Source organism: Pipistrellus hanaki, assembly GCF_964339955.1.
Source record: "Pipistrellus hanaki genome assembly, chromosome: 1".
NCBI lineage: Eukaryota > Metazoa > Chordata > Mammalia > Chiroptera > Vespertilionidae > Pipistrellus > Pipistrellus hanaki.
The window spans coordinates 110,055,545-110,073,355 of NC_140503.1; the positions used below are offsets into that span (position 1 = coordinate 110,055,545).

At 35.9% G+C, this 17,811-nt stretch overlaps 1 protein-coding gene across 2 annotated transcripts in view; it reads left to right on the plus strand.

Moving 5' to 3' along the window:
* MDGA2 (MAM domain containing glycosylphosphatidylinositol anchor 2) overlaps window positions 1-17,811 on the plus strand; it is an 865,112-nt gene that overhangs the window by 549,050 nt on the left and 298,251 nt on the right. For both annotated transcript variants that reach the window (XM_084885031.1, XM_084885032.1), the window contains exon 4: window positions 10,466-10,662. In XM_084885031.1, the coding sequence (XP_084741157.1) occupies window positions 10,466-10,662 (197 nt within the window). The remainder of the gene's footprint in view (window positions 1-10,465; window positions 10,663-17,811) is intronic.

Here is a 17,811-nt window from a genome sequence, read left to right on the forward strand (position 1 = left end):
ATTCTCTCCAAAGTAAAGTACAAATTATCGCATCTCACTATTTCCATCTTTCAGATGGAAACACAGTGCCTACTAGGTCTTTTTGAGTTCTAGGTCATCTTCCACCCTTGGAAATACAATTTCAATTCATTTATCAGGTGATTTGAAAGAGTATAAGTATCAACTCAATGTCAAATAGAAAAGGTTCTATAGTAGGCCCACACTGTGATGCAAGTGATCCTTAAGTCACACAACCCAGGAGAGTCTATGATATTAGATATATCAGTGCTAGAAAAAAATTCTGTGTGGTTTACAGAAATTCCCAGAGGAGAATCATAAAGTAAAATTTTAGGATTATAAGTAAGGTCATGCTTTCTGTAGTCAAGAATTATACACCTTTCATAAAATAGCTCCAAGTATGCTACTGGACATTGGTAAAAGTAGAATGCCTAAATATGCAACATCTAATGATGATGTGGCCTAAGCTGCCAATCAGAAGTTGGAGTTTGTCATTTTACCAAAACCCAGCCATAAAATAGGATAGACTCATCAGTAGTTCATTATTAGATGGAAATAGCACAGCCAGGAAGAGGACTGGCCAGGGCTAAAGAACCAAGTAAGCTGTACAAGCAGGTGCCTAGACATGTATCAGTGTTTTACCAGTGCCTCTTCCTCAGTTCATACCTGCCCACATAGAGAGTCACTTATGAGCAGATAGTGGAGGAAAAGGCGCAGCTACATTCATGATGGGTCTACTCAGTATATGTACTAAAAATTAGTCTGCTACTTCACAAGAACCCACTCTAATATGTTCCTATAGATAAGAAAAAGGGATAAATTTTCCCAGTGGGCAGAACTCTAGTTTTGGTGTTATACCTGGTCAAATACTTTTTGTGGAAAGAGCAGATCTGTTAAAATATTTTGGTGGATCTGCAGAAGTGACATAATGTGTGATAATATTTGTATTGTATATTAATGATCATCAAAAAGATGCGCAGCAGAAGAATCACAAAACAGTTAAGTAGAGTAATACAGATGTCAACTAGTTTCTGTCTTTGGTCATCCTTAGCTGCACAGTAGGCTCATGAAAAAACTAATCATGTCGAAGCTGGTTTGGCTCAGTGGTAGAGCGTTGGTCTGCAGACTGAAAGGTCCCGGGTTCGATTCCGGTCAAGGGCATGTACATTGGTTGCGGGCACATCGTAGGGGGTGTGCAGAAGGCAGCTGGTCGATGTTTCTCTCTCATGGATGTTTCTAGCTCTCTATCTCTCTCCCTTCCTCTCTGTAAAAAATCAATAAAATATATTAAAAAAAGAAAAAAACAGAAAAAAAACTAATCATAATGATAAGGATAGAGGCTGTGTATAAGCTTGAAACATGGATTATCATTGTGAAGATTGATATGTCCACTGCCACTGCTGAATATTCTACCTTGTAGCAACAGAGACAAACACTTAGCTCTTGATAAAACACTATCCCTCATGAATGCCAACTATGTCCTTGGTCGCCTGTTGATTGCATTATACTCTTTTTTTTTTTTAACTCCATAAGTGACATTGACTGAATTTGACATATATTCTTGGTATGAATGTTTCTGCTGTCCTCTGCCAGCAGCAGCCCCATCAAAAAGCTTCTAGAATGCTTTAGCCTTCATACATACTGTGAGAATTTAGCAGTGGAATCATTGGCCTGAGATTCTCTGGTTATATTATATTCTATACCACCAAAATATGCCAGCTTATTAGAGGGATAGAATGTACTTTGGATGGGGTAGCTGAGTCTTAGAGAGATAATATTCAGTAAGAAGGGTGTGTTGTTCTCTAAAATGCAGATATATCTTAAATCAATGACCATTATTATGTGAGGATTTTTTTAATAGAATACAAAGGTTGAAGAATCAAGGAATGACCCCACTTACTACTATCACATTCAATAATTCACTTAGGGAATCTCTATTTCCCTTCCCGCATCTGTGGACTCTGCCAGTTTAGAAGTTCTAATTCTCAGAAAAGAAAAAAAAAAAGCTATTAATAAAAAAAAGCAAGAGTCCCATTAATCTTTAAACCATATGACTCAGTTACTTTAGGCTTTCAGTGCCAGGAAACAGTATAAATAAGAAGAGTCACCATCTTGGCACAAGTGACTGGCCCAATGATCAGCTGGAGGTGGGACTGTTTTACACAGTGAGGCAGTAAAGACTATATTTGATACCAAGTTGATCCAGAGTCATTTTTTTTATTCCATTGTCTAATATTGGTGTTAAACAGATGAGTATATCAGTAATAATTTGAGAAAGACATTATGACTAGAGAATCAAAATCCCCAGTTAAAAAGGTCCAGTAACCTCACCATGCATATATACCAAAAGGTGTACTAACTAAGGGTAAAAGCAATCTAGAATGGTGATAGTAGAAGGAGATGATGACTATCATCCCAGCATAGTTTCTTTTGAAAAATTTCCCAAGAAAGTTGACTAAATAGAATCATCCTGTAGCTTTTCTAAGTGGTTGCCATAGCACAAAAGCCATTTCTCTTCCTCAGGACTGAAGGCTCATTTCTCCAGCTGCTGAGAGTTATAGTAGCTGATGGCTATTAGCAAATATTTCTCTAGAAATTGCTCTAATCAAAACGGAGCTGTGTTTCTCCCAAGGTCATGCACCTTGGTGGGGAAAGCACACATACTGGGAATAGTTAATAGGGAAGGTTGTAGTTGTATAAAGGCTTTTAAGTCAAGGCAGCTCTTAGGGAACATCACAGCTTTCAAACTTCTCTAGAGCCACTAAGACCTATGTTGCAATTTCACTTTAGTTCGACTTTTCTCCCGAACAATCCTATTTCCTTCAGTCCCTATAGGTGCTGATCTGGAAGGTACATTCCAGTACAGGCATAGATCATTTTATTGTGCTCTGTTTTATTGTAATTATTTTGGGGTGCCATAAACCATGTCCCTATTATCAGTAAATGTTATATGTGTGTGACTGCTCCACCTACCTGCCATTTCCCCTCTCTCTACCATTAGTTGAGACAGAACAATATTGAAATCAGGCCAATTAATAACCCTACAATTGCTTCTAAGTGTTCAAATTAAAGGAAGACCCACACATCACTTTCAGTTAAAACCTAGAAATGATTAAACTTAGTGAGGATGGCATATCAGAACCTGAGATAGGCCAAAAGTTAGGCCTCTTATGTCAGACAACCAAGTTCTGAATGTAAATAAAACATTCCTGAAACAAATTAAAATTGTTACTCCAATTAACACATGGATAATAAAGGAAGCCAAACAGCTGATATGGAAAAAGTTGTAGTTGTCTGAATAGAAGACCAAATCAGCCACAACATTTTCTTAAACCAAAGTGTAATCCAGAGCAAGATCTTAATCTTCCTCAACTCTGTGAAGACAGAGAGGTGAGGAAGCTGCAGAAGAAGTTTGAATGTAACAAAGTACAGTCATAGAGTTTAAGGAAAGAAGTTGTTTCCTTAACACGAAAGTGCAAGGTGAAGCAGCAACTGCTGATGGAGAAGCTACAGGAAGTTATCCAGGAAATCTAGAGAAGATAATTAATTAAGGTGGTTATATATTTTTAAAAAATATTTTTAATGTAGATAAAAACAGCCTTACATTGGAAGAAGATGCTTTATCTGGGAGTTTTATAGCCAGAGAGAAAAAGTTAATACCTGGCTTGAGAGCTTCAAAGGACAGGGTGACTCTTCTTACGGGCTAATATCATTGGTCACTTTGAGTTGAATCCAATCCCATTTAATATTCTGAAAATCTCAGGGCTATTAAGAATTATGCTAAACCTATTTTCCCTATATTCTATACATGGAACAACAAAAGCTGGATGACAGGACAACTATTTACAACATGCTTTACTGAATATTTTAAGCTGACTGTTGATTCCTACTACTAAAAAAAGATTATTTTTAAATAGTACTGCTCAATGACAGTGCACCTGGTCACCTAAGAGCTCTGATGGAGATATATGAGAGTAATGTTTTTTGTTTGTTTTTTTCATGCCTGCTAGCAGCATTCATTCCGCAGCCCATAGGGCAAGGAGTAATTTTGATTTTCAAGTCTTATTTAATAAGCACATTTTATAAAGCTCTAGTTGTGATAGATAGTGATTCATTTATGGATCTGGGCAAAGGAAAATGAAAGCTTTCTGGGGGAAAATATTACCATTCTAAATGTGATTAAGAGCATTCCTGATTCATGAGAAGAGCTCAGATAGCAACATTAACAGGAGTATGGAAGAAATTGGTTCCCACAATCATTGTGACTTTGAGGGGTTTAATATTTCAATGTAGGAAGGAAGTGCAGATGTAGTGTAAATAGCAATAGAACTAGAATTAAAAGTGAAGTCTGAAAATGTGAGTTGCAGTTTCATAATAAAACTTGAATGGATGAGGTATTGCTTCTTATGGATGAGCAGACAAAGTAATTTCTTGAAAAGAAATCTACTCTTCTTGAAGATGGTGTGAAGGTTGCAAAAATGACAACAACAGATTTAGGATAGTACAATAAACTTAGTTGATACATCTGTGCAGAATTTGAGAGGACTCCAATTTTGAAAAAGCTCTACTGTGGATAAAATTATATCAAAGAGCATCACATGCTACAAAAAAATTATTCATGAAGAGTCAATTAATGAGGCAAACTTCATTGCCCTATTTTAAGAAATTACAACAGTCTTATGCAACCAAAATCCTAACCAGTCAGCAGCCAACAACATTGAGGTAAGAATGTCCACCAGCAAAGAGATTATTAATCACAGAATGCTTAGATGATGGTAGCATTTTTTAGCAATAAAGTACTTTTAATTGTTTTACATTGTATTTTAGACATAATGTTAATTGTACATGTAATAGACTATAGTAGCAATTTTTAACTGTTGAGCCACAACAATTTTTAAAACTATTTAGTCAGAGGCAATGACCTATTTCTTTTAGATTACTAAAAAAAAAAAAAAAAAAAAAGTGACAAAATCCAATACAATAGCTGTCTGGTGTGAATTAATCAAAATCATACCCATTTTTTGTCAAATCAGCAAATAATATATTTTTGGTGTGCCACAGGATTTTAGTAACTAGTTAATGTGTGTCATGAGATTAAAAAGGTTGAAAATTACTTAATTACAGTATAATATAATAAACATAACTTTTATATGCCATGGCAAACCAAAAAATTAGGATAGCTTATTTATCATGATACTTCCTCTATTGTGTTATACTAGGTGAACATGCAATATCTCTGAGGTATGTCTGTACACTTTCTGTACAGATATCTCTGTCTGAGGAGCTCTTTCCTAACAAACCTGACTAAAGGCACATACTCAGTATATATATTCCATGATATGTAGAATATATGTTAAACATATAATTTGAATAACATACTAGTATGTATTGCTTAAACATATCATATGAATACCCTATATAATAGAAGCCTGGGTGATATCACACCCTTGTGTAATTCCCTTGTGTGACATAGTCACAAGATGGTTCTCACAATATGGCCGGAAGGGGAGGGCAGTTGTAGGCAAACAGGCAGGCAGGGAAGGGCAGTTGGGGATGATCAGGTCAGCAGGGGAGCAGTTAGGCATCAATCAGGCCAGCAGGGGAGTGATTATGGGGCGATCAGGCCTACAGGCAGAAGTGGTTAGGGGCAATCACACAGGCAGGAAGGAGAGTGGTTAGGCACCAGCAGTCCCAGATTGGGAGAGGGATTCCTGACTGCTGAAAACCACAGTTGAACATCCTCCAAGGAGTCCCAGATTGGAGAAGGTGCAAGCAGGGCTAAAGGACACCCCTCCAGTATGTATTCTAGTATATATATAAATTAGAGGCCCTGTGCACAAAATTTGTGCATGGGGGGTGTCCCTCAGCCCAGCCTGCATCCTCCGGTCTGGCTGGGAACCCTCGAGAGATGTCCAACATAACTTTTATATGTTTAGATCAGTAAGATCTGGCCTAAATGGGAAGTTGGACATCCCTCTCACAATTCAGAACTACTGGCTCCCAACTGCTTGCCTGTCTGTTTTCCTGATTGCCCCTAACCTCTTCTGCCTGACAGCCTGATAACCCCTAACCACTTTCCTGACAGCCTGATTGATGCTTAACTGCTCCCCTGTCAGCCTGATTGCCCCTAACTGCCTTTCCTTGCTGGCCTGGTCCCTCCCAAATGCCCTCCCCTGTTGGCCTGTTTGCCCACAACTGCTCTCCCCTGCTGGCCTGATCCATCATAACTTCCCTCCCCTGCTGGTCATCTTATGGTGACCATCTTGTGTAGACATGGGGGCAGCTATCTATGACCACATGGTGGCAGCAATCTTATGTATTGGAGTGATGGCCAATTTGCATATTATTCTTTTATTAGATAAGATAGAGGTCTGCTGCATGGGAGAGGGCCGGCTGATATGCCTTGAAGGTGTCCTGGATCAGGGTGGGGGTTTTCTTGGCGTGTAGGGTGGCCTGGGTAAGGAGTCTGTGGTGGTTTTCAAACTGGCCATGACCCAAGTGGAGGCCCTGGTATCTGGGATTTATTTATCTTCCATAATTGAAACTTTGTAGCTTTGAGCTGAGGCCTGGGCTGGCAAGGGTGTGCATGAACCTTGGTTTCCTCCACTGCTAGGGAAACCCAAGCCTCAAGCTCATTCTGTGGCCACAGACATTTTCGTTGGTATTTATTTATCTTCTATAATTAAAACTTTGTAGCCTTGAGCAGAGACTAGGCAGGCCAGGAAATTTGGCCTCCTTCATCGCTGGGGAAACCCAAGACTCCTGCTTGCTCCGTGGCCATAGCCATGTTGGTTGGGCTAATTTGAATTCTCGCTTCTGATTGGCTGGTGGGAGTGTTTTGTGGATGCTGGGGCGGTATGGTCAATTTGCATATTACTGTTTTATTAGATAGGATGTATATATAGACAAGTCTAAAATAAATCTTCTTTTTAGCATATTTAGTTTTAAATCTGAAGAAATGACTTAGGAGATTTATGAAGCAGAATTTTGCTAAGTATGGGTGAATTCAACATATAATTCTGCCAATATAACGTTCAGTAAATATGGTTGTCATAGGATCAGATTCTCTCATGGCCAGTGACCAAATATCATATAGGTCAAGGAAAAGCATGTTTAGTTGATTATTCAAGTTTCATCTATTTCTAACTGAACATTTAGACACCACCACCTAATAAGAAAACAGCTAGAGATAAATTGATATATGAATGTTGTAAAGGACAATATTAAACTACTAGAGGCCCATTGCACAAAGATTCATGCAATAGACCTTCCTTCACCTGGCTGCTGGCACCAGTTTTCCTCTGGCACCTGGGACCCAGGCCTTGGCTCTGGCCATTGCCTTCTGCCTTCTTTCACAGTCGGGGCTTGGACCCCGGCTGTGGCGGTGTGGGGTGGGCACTGCCCAGCCCTGCTCCACCATCCGTGATCAGGCGCCGCTGCCGCCCAGGTCCCTCAATGATAGGAGCAGCAGTGGCCCAGGGCGGGCGCTGCCTCACCCTGTCCTGCCAGGTCTCTCAGCAATGGGGGCATGGCCGCCATATTTGCTGGGTTAGTTTGCATAGCACCCCTGATTGGCTGTGGGCACAGCAAAATTATGGTCAATTAGCATATTACTCTTTTATTAGATAGGATATGGAACCCAAGGAGACCCACCATTGTTATACTGTTTGCCATCCAATTACATTTTACTTTTTGTTTTTAAAATTTCTGGCTTCAGAATTCTTATTTACAACATAACACACTTCATATTTTCTAAAAATGAGACTCTAACAGTAAAAAATCATTTTGTACAAGGGAAAAAAAACTCAACAATTAATCATAACACAAGTTGTTTACCTTATTCTTCAAGTAACTAAGGCTAAATTAAGCTCATCAGTCTCCTATAGGATTTGATGAAGTTTATTTTTTTCATTTTTTTTATTTGATGAAGTTTAAAATTGAAATATGATGTACATATTTCAGGATAATAATGCTAGAATCCATACATACTCTGACTTATTTAAACCAAAAGTATATATCCTTGCATAGCTAATAGAGTAAATATAAACAGAAAGCTCCTTAAAGATTTTCTGAAAAGCAGCAGTTGTTCTGGAAAGTTAAACTCCAAAAATTAGAGGTCCTGGAGGTAGCTGTGAACATATTCTAATGTTGGGAGAGGGAGGAGAACACCTCAGAATGTTGTAAACCAAGAAATCGAAGTAGGACTGTCAAGTAAATCACATTTTAATTCTCCTCCGCCCTGTTTTTTAACTGGTGAAATTTGAGATTCTGTACTTACCAGTAATTTTGATTTCTTAGGAAAATTATTACTTAACAACTTTTGCTGGCTTGAAATTATTTTAATATATCAAAAAGAATATTTTCTGGGGAGGAATGTCTTTTAAATATTCAGATAGCATATGTTCACAAACCTTTCCATTATGTTTATATATATGGTTGCTCCTTTTCAGATTTCACTTAAAAATATGTGTTATTTATAAACATTTGATAGCCAGAACAAATGTTAAAGTGACATATTTACCTATTTAAATGAAAGTGAGTTAATTTTAAATTGGTGAGATAAGGGTGTGAAAACAACATAGAATTAATGGGAATCTAAATAATAATAATAATAATAATAATAATAATAATAACAACTTTTATTGAGCATTTATCATGTGCCAAGGCATTATGGATTATCTCATTTACTCCTCCAACAGCCTTATTAATATATACCATGATTAATTCCAGTTAATTGATGAGAAAATTTAAGACCACAAAAGTTATTACCTTTTAGAGTTATAAAGCTAAAGGAGTAAAGCTCATTGAAATTAATCTTTAAATATAAATAATTTTTTGCATCACTCTTAATAAGCATAGACTAAGTTTATATTATAAGTAGAGGTCTGGTACATGAAAATCCCTCTGGGTTGGGGGGATGTTCCTCAGCCCAGCCTGCACCCTCTCCATTCGGGGAACGCTTGGGATCAGGCCTAAATGTGCAGTTGGACATCCCTCTCACAATCCAGTATTGCTGGCTCCAAACCGCTGGTCTGCCTGCCTGCCTGATTGTTCCTAACTGCTTCTGCCTGCCAGACTGTTAACCCCTTAACCTCTCCCCTGCCAGCCTGATCCATGCTTAACTTCCCCCTGTTGGCCCGATTGCCCCTAACTGTCCTCCCCTGTTGGCCTGATCACCCACAACTGCTCTTCCCTGCTGGCCATCTTGTGTCCACATGGGGGTGGCCATCTTGTGTTGGGGTGATTGTCAATTTACATATTAATTCTTATTGTATAGTATGTGGAACCTAGGGATTTTCTTTTCTGTTTCCCCATTTTTTGATATATAAGGGACTTATAACATTATATTAATTTCAGATATACAACATAATGATTCAATATTTGTATGTATTATGAAATGATACCACAATAAGTCTGGTTAACATCCATCACCACATACAGTTACAATTTTATTTTCCTTGTGAGGAGAATTTTTAATATTTACTCTCTTAGCAACTTTTAAATATGCAATATAGTTGTTTTAAAGCAAATACAGTTCTTAATTTCTTTTTCTTTTAAGAAAAGAACCTTGCCTATAGTATATTAGAGTTTGGCAATCTGTGGCAGACAATTGCCCATTAGCCCATTCAGGCCAGGGCACTTGCAATTGTAAATAAAATTTTATTGGTACTCAGCAACATTCATCTTTTATGCATTTTACCTGTTGTCTTTGGCTACTTTCACACTACAGTGCTAAAGCGGACTATATGACCCACCAAGACCAAGATACTTACATATTGTGTTTTTGTTTTGTTTATTTTTCAGAAAATGTTCTCTAAAACTTGTGGTATATATCCTTATTTTGGGATGCATGCAAAATGTCAAACATTTCACTACAATATTCAGAAAAAACATTAATAACTTTTAATAGTACCTTCTATTAACATATTTCATATCAACAGATATGATCTAAGTTATAAAATATGAAATGAATGAGAAACTTAAACTCTATAATATCAAATTTTTTTGCTATAAAGATTATAATAATTTTTTATCATTTTAAATATATCAGTTGTATATAATTGGAAGAAGTATGTCAAGGGAAAGTGTCAATTGTGCTGCCTGATATTTATTTTTCTGTCACTGTGGTTTATTGTTTTAGCCAGGCTCTTGAATTTGAGGATTTTGAATTCTGATGTTTTACTTGGAGCTCTGTTTTATTCAACTGTTGGCAAGTGTTATAAATATGTGAGGTTATTTGCACTATCGTAACAAACAAAGATCTTAAGAAGTAGTTATTACTTGTTTTTACTGTTCATCATTGGAAATTTTTCTGTAAATGAGTTTAATAACTTAATGGAAAAATGAATCTAATGATAAGCAATAAAATCAATTAAAAATGCTCTTTGGTTAGTTTTTATATGTACAGTAATACTTCAAAAGCTATGTAACTCAACATATTCACGCAATTGTCTTAATTTTGTTCTAGATTTGGATGACCCTATAGTAACTGTTCATCAAAGTATAGGTGAAGCTAAAGAACAGTTTTACTATGAAAGAACAGTATTCCTCAGGTGTGTTGCCAATTCCAATCCACCTGTTCGGTACAGCTGGAGGCGTGGCCAGGAGGTGTTACTACAAGGATCTGATAAAGGAGTGGAGATTTATGAACCCTTCTTTACCCAGGTAGGAATTAAGGTATAGTATATCCACCCCATTCTGCTAGGATATTATCCTAATGCAAGCAGCATGTAATATTATATTTATTTGAAAAGATACTTTCTTCAAACCTGGCCTTCAAAAAATATATTCTTGATTGAACCATCAGAAGACTCAAATAATGAAGAAAAAATTAATTTTCACATGGTAATTCATTAAGTTTTATGTTAACGCTTGAAAAAATTACATTAATTATCCTAACTTTCCTATCTTCATAAGTTCACCTAGGTTCCATTATAAAGTACATAATTATGCATTTGCTGACTGCTTTTCTTTGTAGGAAATATTTTTAAAAAACTTGGGTTTCCCCATTTCATTGATAAATAAGTTTTAAAGAAATGAAGAAATGTACTTTGTTGGACAGTGGAAATTTTTGAGCATGCTTCCAGATAGAATTGTCAATGCTGACACCAAGCCAGGCTTTGAGACATGGTCTCATGGCCCCTTCCCAGCGCATAGGCCTTCTTTCACAGAACATTGTCAGCTTTCTGAAGAACAAGATGACTCTGTAAATAGCATAGTTGTCAGTGGCATTATCCTGATGTTGCTTAGGAAAACTGTTTTGTCTTGGGTTACTTGTTCTGCAAAAACAGGATTTGGTAAATGGGCTTAAAAGTGGTCCTACACAAAGGGTCACCACTTTTCTCTGGACTCCCTGTGTGGAGAAAGGCAGAGCAGTCACCGGCTGGTTGGCTAGCGGGCCGGCCAATAAGGGCTCCCTAAATTTTAATTTCGTCTGGACTCCAGTGGTCATTCACTCGCATTCACTCCTCAACATACTTGACATTTATTTCACTTTGATTTTAGAAAAAAAACTGTTAATTTTGTTTGTTCATTTTTGGTTTTCAGTTATTTATGAGTAGAGCCTTAATTATGTAAAAAGTAAAACATATAATGCATCATTAAAAACTTATTTTAGAAAAAGAAAAAAAATTGAATTCATTTTTATAGAGTGGATTTTATATGAAATATGTTTCTGTAATATACTGAGAGTGGAGAATTAATAATTACTGAAGAAGACATTGAAGTTTATAGGAATATATTTGAATGCTGTTTAATCAGAATGTTTTTTTTTGTGATGACTGTAGAGGAGCCAAAAACTATTTAATAAAGAGAAGATTTTTTAAAAAATATATTTTATTGATTTTTCACAGAGGGGAAGGGAGAGAGATAGAGAGCTAGAAACATCGATGAGAGAGAAACATCGACCAGCTGCCTCTTGCACACCCCCCACCGGGGATGTGCCCGCAACCAACGTACATGCCCCTGACCGGAATCGAACCTGGGACCTTTCAGTCCGCAGACCAACGCTCTACCACTGAACCAAACTGGCTTCGGCTAAAGAGAAGATTTTTAAAAATATATTTGGAAACATATTCAAATTAATGTGTCTAGAGAATAATAATAAAAGTAATAATAATAATTCCATATAATAAAGCGGTAATATGCAAATTGACCATCATGTCTTCACACAAGAGCCTGTCCCCATGTGGTCACAAGCTGGCCACCACAAGATGGCTGACAGGGCAGTTATGGGTGATCAGGCCAGCAGGGGAGGGCAGTTAGGGGCAACCAGGCCAGCAGGGGAAGGCAGTTGAGGGCATTTGGGCCAGCAGGGAAGCAGTTAGGTATCTATCAAGCTGACAGGGAAGTGGTTAGGGAGTGATCAGGCTGGCAGGCAGAAATGATTAGGGACTTATCAGGCAGGCAGGCAATCAGTTGGGAGCCAGCAGTCCTGGATTTTGAGAGGTCTGTCCGACTGCAGGTTTTGGCCCAATCCCTGTGGACCTAAACCGGCAGTCAGACATCTCCCAAAGGGTCACAGATTGGAGAGGGTGCAGGCTGAGCTGAGGGACAACCCCCTGCCCCCGCCCCAGTGTATGAATTTTGTAGACCAGGCCTCTAGTAATAATAATAATAAACAACCTGATATAGACAATAAAATAAACAGATGCTTGACCACATTTTCTAAGTTTTGAGACATTGCAAATCCATAATTAGGGAAATATACAACTAAATTTCAAATATTACAAACATTTCTTTAAAAAATTCCTTCAAAAGTTTAAAGATAGATTATTACATGTTTCATATCTTAACTCTCTAATGGCATAAGGTTATACTGAGTTTGTACATTTCTCAGCATCCCATTTATACCACTAAATATATTTTCATATATAGTAAACCATTTACTTTAATGTTCAAGGCCTGGCCAGTTTCACATTAATATAATTGCCAGTTTTGATATATTAACTGAAAAAATACAAAACAACTGCATATATCAAAATATCTGCATATATTGTATTTTTATAAAAAATAACATATATAAATACTATGAATATATTAGTATACATGTTTCTATATATTGCTACGTAAAGATACAGAACAGCTATTACTTGCCATAATATAAATGTCTGAAAAATCATTGTTCATATGTATTGCCAATGATATAGTATTGAAAGCTGTTTTAATCTGACCCTTCCACTTTTATTTTTTTTAATTGTTAACACTATTACAGATGTTCCCCCTATCCCCCTTCCCTTTTTTCATCAATCATTCTCTGTCACAATTTCCATATATATATTCTGCACAATGGAACTATATTCTTCAATTCTTACTAAAATAAAAATTCATAAATAAAAATATAACAAAAGATTTATTAAGTAAATGCTTAGTATATTAATGCTCAGATACCTCTAGGGTTTAGAAATTCAGATAAATGATCAATGATCATGTCTAATTATACTTTTATAAATTTATTTTTTAAATATGGGCATTTTTTAAATTTATAGAATATATAATTTAGAATTACCTCAGTGCCTACAATCATTATTATGCCAACAGACATTATCACATTTGTAGGCACCGAGGTAATTCTAAACCCCTATTTATTGCATAGCTATTTCTTATCTTCAGATGGGTCTGATCACTTGGAAATGAGCACATGAGCCTTGTCCAACTCTGGGAAAGTTTATACTTTCAAAATAATTAGGAATTTGTTTTGAAGTTATTAAAGAAGCACAAAAAAACTTTTCACTCATTTATTTGAATTTGTTACTATTAGCAACTCCAAAATATCACCTTATAAGAGCTCTCAAACTAATAGCAATTGATTATGCCTTTTAAAATAACTCATTTCTCTCTTCTTTTTTTCCTCCCATTCTTTTGAGAAAGAACATTTTAACTTGACCAAATCAGTACTGATATTTCATTCTATATGAATATCACATGCTTTCTCTAACTTTGTGTGGGCTGGTACCTCTGTTATTAGACCATTTGCATTAATTCTCTTAAAAAATATTTCAAAACAAACAAGCTTTTCCAATTCTGTGATTCACCTACCACAGTTGATAATTGCCTACAACATGCATTTATAGCTTTTATTTTTTTATTTTTTATAGCTTTTATTTAAAAAATGTCTTTTCTGCCTTTGGTGACTTAATTATGTTGCTTATCTCTCCTTCTGAAATGCCTGTGTATCTGTGTCTGCTCTAACAATCATTAGGAGCAATACATTATGTCAATACTTTTACGTTATATATATATACTTAACTTGTTGATATTAAGCATATTTTATAGGTCAGGCTAATAGAAAAATTTAAATAACAACACATGGAGAATTTAGCCCATATATCCAAAGAAAACACTGGCTTTTTCATAGGTGAAATGTTATCAATGATTTTTCTTCACATCACTTGTACATGGGCCTGACAAGTCCACCATACCACAGGGATTCCATACTTCTCCATGGAATGTGGCAATCCATTCCTAACTGGCTTCATGCTTTATTATGGAAAACTCAAACATCTGAGTGAGCATTTAAAAATGTAAACTTTTTGCCGAAACCGGTTTGGCTCAGTGGTAGATCTTCGGTCTGCGGACTGAAAGGTCCCAGGTTTGATTCCGGTCAAGGGCATGTACCTGGGTTGCGGGCACATCCCCAGTAGGGGGTGTGCAAGAGGCAGCTGGTCGATGTTTCTCTCTCATCGACGTTTCTAGCTCTCTAGCTCTCTCCCTTCCTCTCTGTAAAAAATCAGTAAAATATATTTTAAAAAATGTAAACTTTTTTTTTTGCTGAAACCGGTTTGTCTCAGTGTATAGACAGTTAACCTGTGGACTGAAAGGTCCCAGGGTCGATTCCAGTTAGGGGCACATACCTTGGCACATCCCCAGTAGAGGGAGTGCAGGAGGCAACTGATCAATGTTTCTAGCTCTCTATCTTCCTTCCTCTGTGAAAAATCAATAAAATATATTTTTAAAAATGTAAACTTTATTTTTGATTTAATATCTCTAGTGGATACTAATATTGATGGATAAAAACTGATTGTATGGTTCAGTGTATTGTAGCCAACGAGACCATATTTGGCATTGATCTCCCTCTTCTTTTAAAAAAAAATATTTTTTTATTGATTTCAGAAAGAAAAGGAGAGGGAGAGATAGAAACATCAACGATGAAAGAGAATTATTGATCGGCTGCATCCTGCACATTGTACACTGGGGATTGAGCTCACAACTAGGACACGTACCCTGACCCAGACTCAAACCATAACCTCCTGGTTCATAGGTTGATGCTCAATCACTGAGCCACACTGGCTGGGCTGTTTTGTTGTCTCTTACCTAATCTTTGATATCTCGTATACTGTTCTAGTCACACCATACCTAGACATGCCAACCATTTGCATACTGTTGATTCCTCCATGTAGAATATTATTTGCTTAGATATCATGGCAGGGTCTCCTTAATCCTGAGGACTCATCCCCTCCAGAAGGCCTTCCCTCCTAGATCTGTCTGAGGTACATCCCTTCCTTTGGATAGTTACTCTCGTTTTTTTGTTATTGTTTTTTTCTCATAGCACTGAAACTATCAAATTATCTTGTTTGAATAACACTCACTAATTTTAGAAGCTTTGTCTTTTCAACAGCAAGAACATTGTCTTTCACATGGAAGGTCCTCAATAAATATATATATTAAATATTGAGCCAATACTCCTATGGAGATGTCTGAATTACTAGCCAAAGGATGGTTACAATTGACACTTAGTTTCTAGTAATTCCTGAATCATTCTTTAACTCCACTCACTAAAGAAAACTTAATGAATTGTGATTTAGAATGATGCTATAACAAAACTTATTTTAATACACTTCATTTCCAGACTATGATAATTTTCTAGTTATAATTTTTTTTATTAAAATGTATTATTTCTTGACTCTGAAGTCTATTTCTTGACTTCAAGTTACCATTCTCTGAAGCCTATCTTTTTGTGTGTTATTTCTTAAAAACTTTTTAATATTGACGTTATTGCAGACTTTTCTCATCTCCTCCTCCCCCTTTGCCTACCTTCACCTACTCATCTTCCCTTCTTTTGGCCTTTGCCACACTATTGTCCAACTTATTTTTAATTAATTTCTAGTTCAATCTCATTGTATTAAAAAGCATATTCTGAATAATTTTAATCTTTAAAAATTAATTGAGACTTGCACTATGCTAAACCTATGTTCTACTTTCATAAATGATCCATGTGCACCCATAAGAATGTGCATTCCAAAATTGTTGAATGCCAATTAGGTCATATTTGTTAATTTTGTTATTCAGACCTTCTCTATGTTTTCTTATTGTTATGTCTGTTATTCTAAGCTATTGAGAGAGTGTAGTTACTATCTCTGGATTTATATATTTAAAATATATTAGTAGTGCATACAGATTTAGATTAATTATATCTTCCTTGTAGACTGAGTATATTATCTTCTTCATGGTATATCTTCTGGTAGATTGTCATTAAGAAATGTCCTTCTTTATCTCTAGGAGTGTTTCTTGCCTTAAAGTTTGTTTTGTCTGCCATTAATTAATTACACAAGTTGTATTTTAGTTAGTGGTTTTTACGATTTTTAGAGGCAGGAGTTGTGGAAAGGAATGGCAAGTCATCTCTTTTACTTTCAAAATTTTCTGTCTTTATATTTAAAACATGTTACTAGAAACCATTATATAGGTTTTCGTTGTTTTAATCCAGTTGGGCAATCTCAGTATTTAGTGCATTTAATCCAATGGCTGGTATCTATTTTTTTTTTGTACATGACCCACCTGTTTTATTTTATACCCCCCTTTCCTTGCTTTTGTATTTATAAAAAACTTGTAATTATTTAATCTCTTTTATTTAACTAAGAATTTTAAATTATTCTATTATCACTTTATTGGTAACTTAAAAATTATAGCTTGCACCCTTGACTGCTTCCTCAATAAGGAGATAAACATAGAATACATTAATAATATTTACATTTGTTATATTTTATTTAAGTCTAGTATTTTAATTCTACATATATTTAAAAATTAATAGGACATTATTTTGTTTTTTAAACCATCGTTATCCACTTATATTTACCAACTTATCCTTTTTCCATTTTGAGTTAATTTTTGTTTATGGTGTGACGGAATGTTTGAGGTTCATTAAAAATGTATATTTTTATTGATTTTAAAGAGGAAGTAAGAGAGATAGAAACATCAATGATGACAGAGAATCATTGATTAGCTGCCTCTTGTACACCTTCCACTGGGATCCAGCCCACAACTTGGGCATATGCCATTGACCAGAATCAAACCCAGGACCTTTCAATCCACAGGCCGATGTTCTATCCACTGTGGCAAACTGGCTAGGGTGAGGTTTTTTGTTTTTGTTTTTGTTTTGTTTTGTTTTTACAGGATAGGCATGTGCTCTAGTACCATTTATTGCAAAGATCATTCTTTCACAACTAAATTTTTTTTTGGCACTTAAATTGAAGATCAATTAGCCCTGTGTATTAAGGTCTATTTCTGAACTATTTATTCTGTTACATTGATTATATATATATCTATCTTTATGTCAATACCACATGCCTTAATTACTATAGCTTATAAGAAATCCTGGAATCAGGAAAAATAAGTCCTTCAACTGTGTTCATCTCTTTCAAATTGTTTTGAATATTTTAGCTTCTTTCTATTTCCACCTAAATTTTATTATCCTCTTGTCAATTTCTACAAAAGTCTGGTAAGATTTTGAATGAGGTTTTGTTGAATTTATAGATCAATTTGAGGAAACTGATATTAAGGTTATTGAAGTGAGGATGATTGATTTTGGCAATATATTAT